The sequence below is a fragment of the Sinocyclocheilus rhinocerous genome, unplaced genomic scaffold (assembly GCF_001515625.1).
Source record: "Sinocyclocheilus rhinocerous isolate Xijiao unplaced genomic scaffold, SAMN03320098_v1.1 scaffold1561, whole genome shotgun sequence".
NCBI lineage: Eukaryota > Metazoa > Chordata > Actinopteri > Cypriniformes > Cyprinidae > Sinocyclocheilus > Sinocyclocheilus rhinocerous.
Window position 1 is genome coordinate 691,288 of NW_015652263.1, and position 9,071 is coordinate 700,358.

Here is a 9,071-nt window from a genome sequence, read left to right on the forward strand (position 1 = left end):
CCAATTAAACACACCTGAACCAGCTAATCAAGGTCTTATTGTTACTAGAAACTTCCAGACAGGTGTACTGAGGCAAGTTGGAGCTAAACTCTGCAGGACAGTGGCCCTCCAGGATCGAGTTTGGACACCCCTTTTATAAACCACACAATACAACACAGTTGCTGGAAAATGATGGCATACAGGCAAAACATTACTGATTGGTTTGTCATTTTCATCCTATTCTTACTTATGCTACCAATCACAAGACATTACTTAAATTTTTACAAAACCTTTATGTTAGCCAGGCAGATCATTTTATCACTCTATATGTATATAGATTACTATACACACTGCAAGACATGGACAGTGAGGTCAGTCTGAGCCTGAAGACGGACAGTGACTCATTAATAATTGGGGCTGTGTATGCTTTACTATGGCTTACATTCAGTGTGGTACAACTGACTCGGAACCACTGACTCACTTACTTTTTCATGTACAGTAGTTCCTGGATGATACACTGAAAAAAAAAAATCTTCCAGTGTGCAATGCCAAACAAACCTAACCAAACCACTTCTATTGAAAGTGTGATCAATTCATTAGTGAATCATAAGCATAGAGTTTCAGACTTAAAGTATGCATATAATGTACTATTGGACTAGAAAATTCTCTACTTATAATACCAACCAACTGATAAGATTCAAAGTGTATTTCCTTAAGTCCAAAATTATTTGCATATTCGCTCTTCCACACATGGACCAACTATATTTTAAAGTTACACACTTGGGAAGTGTATGACAAACAAAAGACAACAAATCTCTTGTGGAAATTTCAATGGGAGGATGTTTACACGGAGAAAAGGTGTCTGGTTAATGTCAAGCATAAATCAATCAATCAATCAATCTATTCTTGACAGTTGAACGTAATGGACTGTGATGGCAGATTGCAAATTGCACTTCTTGCACCAGCGAAGCAACTGCCATTAAGTTATAAGTTCAAATGGATGCCAACAGAGAACTGATTCCATGGGATGAAATATTCATTATTTGAATATCTTCTTTACTACTAAGACATATCATCACATAAAAAAAAAAAATCAAAGCACTCTAGTTTTGTGTAGATAGTGTAATTATCTCTTTAAAGAAAATTATCCCTCTTAAAATTTAATTACAAACAAGTTTCCCACGCCTTTGAAGTGCACATCAAATTATGAAGTATATCAAAGCGTAATTTGTGCTTTTTATTTCACTTTGTCAAGAAAATGTAGTACTTTGAGACTTAAGTTACCATTTTTTTAATCTTTCAAATGCTGCACTGTGTGCAGAGTGGGGCTTTTTAGTAGAATGACGGAAAAATCTATAAAAAATTCACAATGCATATCTTTCTCATTCTCCAATTGTCTACAACCCAATTAAAATTCTTTCTGCTCCATTCACCCATCCAATTGTGTATAATCAGAAAAACTCTGACCTTACACAGTGGCACACATAGAGCATTTGTTATTTGACATCCATATGAGAGTTCTGTTCTTTCTCCCCCTGGCACGTTGCCAGTGAGGGATGAAATGAGAAGTGAATTGAGCAGTGGTGCACATGCAAATAAACCCCAAACATCAAGTCAATACACCAGTTACCAATTTGCCTGAACTGCCAACCATAATGAATTCGAATAAGCATGACCCATAGAGCCATTAACAAGCCACTGTTAACAATAACCACTCTTAATTCATGAATGAGGGGTGTGATAGAGCTGCTCAAAAATGGTCTGAGAATCAGTTGGCTTAAGTCACTTCATGATTAAACGGTAAAATGAACATGTGAGCCTCACTGCAGAGCCTCACTTGTTTTGCCTTAATGAAAGGGGAAATTATAAACAAACACAAAGACGGCTGTTGAGGCCTCAGTGTCAACTGAATTCACAACTCACTGATGCAAAAATAGATAGTTGTTCAGTGATTATTGTGTAATTTTATTGAACGTTATGTGAAAATAATCAGTATATAAATTAATATGCTGAATTATGTTAACCCTGGATGTAGTGATGGGGAATGATGAACGTATAATGGTCTTTTCATTAGACAGTGGACCTTTCATTAGACAGTACACCAGTGAACTTGAAATAATCTAATATTATCAGGAACACGTGTAATGGTCTTTTCATTAGACAGTGGACCTTTCATTAGACAGTACACCAGTGAACTTGAAATAATCTAATATTATCAGGAGGAGGTGGATGGATTTGACGCACACCTCCTCATGTGACCACTACCAACCAATGAAATAAAAGCTTTTTAAAAAAATGGCTGATCGGACCACATTCCACCATTAAAAAACAAGGCCAAAAGGGTTGGAAACAATTGTGGCAAATCAGGTATCTATAACCAATAAAAAATAACCGGAACAAAGAAAAAACAGAAAATGACCAAATTTGGAGAGAACAAAGGGTATATAATATAAGCTGACAAACAGAGACGGGGGGAGAATGATTTGGAATGCTGTGACTGTCTTCCCGGCTTTGTTTCTTTGTTAAATAAAGTCTTATTTTGACATCTGGAACTCTGCTCCTCCACTTCATTGGCCGCACCCAAGAAAAATCCACAACATGATCAGGCAAAATAAGACAGGACAACAAGAGCAAAAACATGAAGGTACAGAATGTGCAATGATGTAGGCTTACTCCCTGCAGCTCTGTAATTAAAAATAATCACAAACAAACAAATAAGGATTTACTTTCCAAAGTCTGCAATATTGTTACTAAAGCTGTGAACTCATACCAGAAACACACTAAGTTTCTACACAGAATATGTGAAAAATACAAGCAACCCAACTAAAACTTAGAAATTGGATATGCAATAAATATTGATCGGCATTTAACTATGTATATTAAAAATTACACATAGGCCTACCTGGGGCGTTTCTAGTCCACTGGTGCACTGACTCAAGTAAAAAGGTTCACCCTTATTTTGTATTACGTATTTGATATTTACGTGTCTTGATAGCGTACCTGTCCTGAAGTAGGAAGGAAGGGAGTCGTACACGGCACGTTCATTCAGTTGTTGAACTTAAAGGTTTTTCTTAATCGCTGGGAAACGATAGTATTTGCAGGTTTGATTTCAATGGATTGTGATGGGTGTTCCATTGCAATAAGCGGTCAATTTGTTTGGTATTCTAAAGTTTGGAGTTTTGTTTCAAACGATGCCGTATTCACATTATTCACACTGAATCGCGATCCGATTCAAGCTATCACGCAGCAGAAAACATTTGAAATTGAACAGAATCAATAGAGTGATTCATTCGTGAATCGGACATTGCTAGTTCTGAATCTAAACAGTCGAAAGAAACACCGGATACGCGACATGTTTGCCTAAATTTTATGAGGGCATGGTTCAAGTCGATATACGGTAATATCACTAGTCAGACAATGATTTATCGATAAGATTTTACTGGTGTTCGTGCCTAGACCTACTTGGTAAATTGGCTCCTCTCAAGAGATGGCGCCATGAAGGGCAGGCCAAATCTACGGAGCCCTGAAAGGATTTGGAGAATATTTATCAATATGAGAACAATTATATACTAATGCTTTTTAGTTTTCTTGCAAATGTTTTGCTTCCCCCTAAGAACTGAAAATAGTTTTCCTCATTGAAATATTTTTCCCACTATCTCCTTTTTTATCATCACCACCTTGTAAGAGACTGCTTAAAAAGCAACGTTATTTTTATGTTTTCTTTTATTGGATAATAGTTAATCGCAACAGGGATTTTGTGGCGCTGGTGCTTTAAAATGTTATGGGACACTCAAGTGTAGTATTCGCTGGCCAAATAGTCTACAAAAACATTTGGAGCTTAACGTATATGTTTTAATCATACCTACACCGCCATCTACTGTTAGAGAATAGAAAAACAGTTGTTTGACTGTCAAGGGCACTTCATGACACCACCACCATTATTAGCAAGTAAATTCCCAAGATAAATAGCCGGCTACACGCGACAATAATGACATTTAATTTAAATATACAAATTTAAATCTCTTTCATACCTGTGCACAATAGTCAGATATCTTTGTAGCATTTGCCCTCAGGCCTTGCTAATTTGACTAACCTATCTAAATATATGAAAGTAGTGACTGCATATTATGGGACTCCAATAAACATGCTCTCTTGTTCCCTCGGGGTAGCAGATCAGCGCTGAGGCTGTTGCTATAGAAACGCAGGCAGCACAGGTTGTCGTCGGTTGTTCGGTGGAAAGGTAGTGAAGGTTCACTCGTATGTAAGGAAAGTAGGCAGGTGGATCTGAGGACCGGTGATTTAAGAGAAATAATAAAGGAATTGATCAGAAGAAGGACATGTCGGAGCGAGTAGCTTCATGTGGGAACCTGTATGACACGAACACGCTTCTGCTTCGGTATTGCAACGGTAAGTTTGGCAGCGACTTGACTGGGCATTCATAATGAATGCGCTAGAGAGCCTCACGAGATGGTTTGTTTTCATTACGCAGGTCGATAACGTAAGCGAATTTTGTCTTTGATATTAATCGGTTTTTACATGAACATTCCAGCACTAATGTTATAGACGTGTCGGTGCGTCACTGCCTGCGAGGGCACAACAAAAGAAACTGTCTCAGTGTTGTCAGTGATGAATATATTTGTTTAAATTATGATCAGTTTTATATAGCCTACATGCAAATTTTATTTTACCCTAAGGCATTTTCTTATCGCATATGTGCGGTTGGGATCAGTGTCAGGGTACAAGAATGAACATCTAACGTTACTCAGAGATTCAGGCTCATGTTAAATATTAGAGCATTTCAGTCCGAGCTACATGATTTCTCATGTGTTTACATTTTTCATTCATTTTTTCCCCTCATCTGGTGATACGCTTTGAGCCTCTTATCCTGATTCAGTTTGTTTTTCTGGGCCTTTGTTATTTGATTTCAGCTATGCATAATGTTTTGGTGGAAAGAATGTACTGAGTTACTTATTTATTGTGATCCAGTAATCTAGTGTATAACATTATGCACCTATTAAGATGGATTTACCTGGGTTACATTGTATCCGTAGTGCTAAAGTAAACATCTTGTCTGTTGTCAGCATTATAATGACTATTAATACAAAGATTTTGATTTGAAATGGGATTGCAGTAAGATTCAATCATTAACAAACATTAACCAAAAGATTTTTATTTACAAAGCAACCAGATTTTACACTGTCAAGTTGTGAATGAGCAGAGCAACAGATTTGATTATGATATAGAGTCTTATCATGAAAGCATTACATTTACATTCATGCATTTAGCAGACGCTTTTATCCAAAGCAAAAGTAATTTCTCAAAGAGCAAACAATATTCATTATATACAATGGCAGGTTTATTAAACACCTAGATTAGATTAGGAAGCAAGCTCGAGAAGAGAAATGCAGAAAAAGAAAAAAATATATATTTATTTATTATTGCATAGGCAAAATTATATGCATCATGTCTGACAATTTTGTAAATGCATACTGTAAACAACAGCAGAAATGTGATTTACCTGTCTAAAACATTGTTCTGAATATTGCATTAGTATTAGCCAGTCTACCAACTGATGAATGTGGATCAAAATATCATAAAGTCTGTTTGGACACATGGCCTTTGACCTCAACCACAGCCAAAAGATGTGGATAAGATAAGATGTTTCTCCTCCCTTTTAGCGACAGTAAGCCTATTTATTTTGCTATCCTAATGATTATATGGTTAATTGCATTTTATTATTTCAATTGAACATGTTTTCCCCTAGTGTTGGAAGAACAGACTTGTTACTCATTTTGGGTTGTGGTCCATTATTTGAGAACCACTGATATAAAATAAATTTCAATATGTTCAAATATGTTATAAATATGTATCTTTATTTATACAGTATATATACGGCTGGTGCAAATATATAAGAAAATATTTAACAAATACATAAAACAATATATATAAAATAAAGACAGTTAAAATGCTTGAATAAAATTTTTAGCAAATTCAATATTATCACTATATGGCATCCTCATGCTAACGCCCATTGTGCACAGCATGTTGTTGTTGTCACTTAGAAATGACTATTTCATCTTCGTTCTTGTGAATTACAGATTCTCTCAAGGATAGGTATCAGTGTACATAGTGGTCATTGTTTGGGTTTTCCAGTAAGTCAATTTCTGCGACAGATGGTTTGACTGGACGACAGATGGATGGGTAGACGGTATAGATGAGCCTGGGTCAGAGAGAGTATCTGTCGGTGTTGTACAGTTGGATGGCTTCGACTGATATTAAACACTGGTTCTGCATAGCTATCTGAGGTCAGGCTATGATATTAGCAATTCAATTTGTACAGTAAAAATCCCTCATGTGAATCGTATTGATTAAGAAAATGAGCATGCGCCCTAGGGGTATAAAACAACAAGTCGTAAATTGTCAAACGCATGTACACACTTCAGCGTCCCATTGGTGGAGAGGCTGGTCAGTGCACTTCCTGGTAGTGCCTGGCCAATGCATCAGACAGGTCTGGAGTCGAGCCAAAGCTCTCTCTCTCTGCCAACAGCACCACCAGCAGTTTTCTACCGCATAGGAGACGGGAATCAGCGTCCTGTTACAAACATCACCCTTCTCCTCTTTACACACAGCACTGAGTGGTAAAGGGGTGGGGGAGGGTGAGAAAGGGAGGTCCAGACACGGGATCAGCCATCCAGCAAGCCAAGGGGAAGGTGGGAGAAAGAAACCTTGGCCAGGGAGGCGTTTGGCACCTTTAGGAACCCCCTAGAGAGCTGCAGAGGATCAGGCTGTCTGAGCGGGTGACTGACAGGCGGACATAGTACTGACTGGAATGGCAGGTAGGAGGGGAGTACAAGCAGAGCGGGATGATGAATATTTCAACACGCTCGGTCACTGAGCATCCGGTTTCCTCCAGACTGCTTTTGTCTTCCAGCATCACTATTCAGCTTTATCCTGCTTTCTTCTCACCTTCCACTTTTGCCTCCCATTTATTCTTTCACTTTTATTATTTCAGTTGACGTGCTCACCACCTGCTGATGCTGCTTTACAGCTGTGATCTCCATGTGTTAGCGGTGCAGGCTCTAAAAGAGGTTTATTATATATGCACACTTAGCGTGGAGCCCGTTGCATTGCCCTTGAAATTGAAACAGAGACAAGGAGCCACTGTTTTATGTGAAATATTGAGGAGCTAAATTTAAAAAAGAAATGTGACAGAAAAATTCAGTTTAGTTTTGGTTATTGTGTGTATTTATATGTTGTATATTTAAATGAAACACATTTGATGGCTGCCACAGTGAATCAGCATTGTTAGCATTTGAAACTTTCTCAATTGTTTGCTCAGGCTTTCAGTTTTTGTTTTCAAGTGATTTTAATGGATTTTTGTGGTAAGAACACATTTTGATGGATAAATATATTTAATCACAGAAGTTTTGACACTTAAAAATGCACAAATTTTTATTCGTGCAAACAAGGTTTTCTTTGAACTACCATTTTTTTCAGTTGCTTACAACCAACTAGATCCCAGTGTTGTTATAGTGGATGTATGAAGTGACAGCCAGGTTTCCTAGCAGGGCTAATGACTTAAATGTTGAAATATTGTAAATTAAAATGGACTTTCCACTTTAGGATAATTGGAGTGACTTTTTGAACCAAATTCTTTCCGCAGTCTCTATCCAAATTGTATTAAATAAAAAAAAATGTTAAAAAATACCTTAAAGTAGTATTTCTCAACCAGGGGGCCCCGGCAAACTTTCAAGGGACAGCAGGATGATTTAATGTAATATATTTTTAAAATAAAATTTACGTATATTAATAGTAATAATAATATTGTAAATATTTTAACTTAATTGAAATGCTTAAAACAAGATGTAAACAGAATTTATATTTTCTCCTAATAACTATTGCTTGTTATTTATGTATTTATTTATTTAAAACATAAGGAATCACACAATTAATTGTAGGTAATAAATATATCAAAGATTCAAGTTTCTGATAAAAAAAAGTTTGAAAACAAGCAGCTTTGTCATAGTTACAGAGGTACCAAAGGAAATATTATAATATCATACCTTATATACCTTATTTTGGGTGGCCTTTGAATATGGTGTTGGACTATGGGGGGCCTTTGAGTCAAAAAGGATTGAGAGCCACTGGTTTAAAGGGATAGTCATCATTTACTCACCCTCATGTCTTTCGAAACCTGTATGACTTTTGTCTTTGGAGCACAAGAAGAAAAAAGAAAGAAAGTTATACAGATATGAATAAACTCTACAAATGTAATTTTCTGCAGATTCTTATACTATAACTCTCTGTCTGTCTCTTTCAGATGATAATGTGTCAGCCGGGAGTGGGATGGAGATGGATGACCGTATCTCTCACCTGGAGCAGAGGGTGCAGCTGCAGGAGGATGAGATTCAGCTGCTGAAGGCGGCGCTGGCGGATGCTTTGAGAAGGCTGGGCTGCTGTGAGGAGATCACACAGTCCAGCAGCAAGAAAGGTGGACCTACTAAAGGTCAGCGCTTCATCATGGCCCTCTGCTTATTGCCATTATGTCTTTAGAGCCTAGAAAACCGCCAAATGAAAGATACTTATCTAAAGCAACTTACAGTGAAATAAACTACGAGGGTAACCTTGTCTAAGGGTGTATTACTGATTGATAATTGTGAGATGCAATCTTTGTGTTAGCATCCTAGGTTCTTAACCAGGCCCTGACTAGCCATCGGGAGCACCGGGAGAATTCCCGGTGGCCTGGCGGCTGATTTGGCCCACTGCCCTGTTTTTTTTTTTTTTTTTTTTTATATTGACATCAATATCGATTGTAAAGTTACATTAAAAAATTTTGCAGAGACAGATATTCACATGGATTTATTGTATAGGGAGGGAGGGAGCTAGAGCAGACAGCAACACAAAAATAATATGAGTCACAGCCTAATAATTCAATAGTGTGTAGAGTATTAGAATTTTCAACAAATATATTGTACTAATTTTGACATTTAGGCGCTTTAGAAATTGTGTTTTTTTTCACTACCAGTCGAAAGGTTTTGATCAGTAAGATTTTTTATGTTTTTTAAAGAAGTTTCTTCTGCTCACCAAGCCTT

The 9,071-nt window shown here is 37.1% G+C and overlaps 1 protein-coding gene across 2 annotated transcripts in view; it reads left to right on the top strand.

Annotated features, from left to right (window-relative positions):
- Positions 1-4,146: 4,146 nt before the first annotated feature.
- LOC107714163 (echinoderm microtubule-associated protein-like 1) overlaps positions 4,147-9,071 on the top strand; it is a 5,269-nt gene continuing 344 nt past the window's right edge. Inside the window, exons 1-2 of one of the 2 annotated variants that reach the window (XM_016519915.1) lie at positions 4,147-4,386; positions 8,300-8,485. In XM_016519915.1, coding sequence (XP_016375401.1) covers positions 4,317-4,386; positions 8,300-8,485 — 256 coding nt within the window. In that variant the 5' untranslated portion in view covers positions 4,147-4,316. Of the gene's footprint in view, positions 4,387-8,299; positions 8,622-9,071 lie in introns of those variants that run through there. The other variant, XM_016519914.1, reaches the window with a different exon arrangement.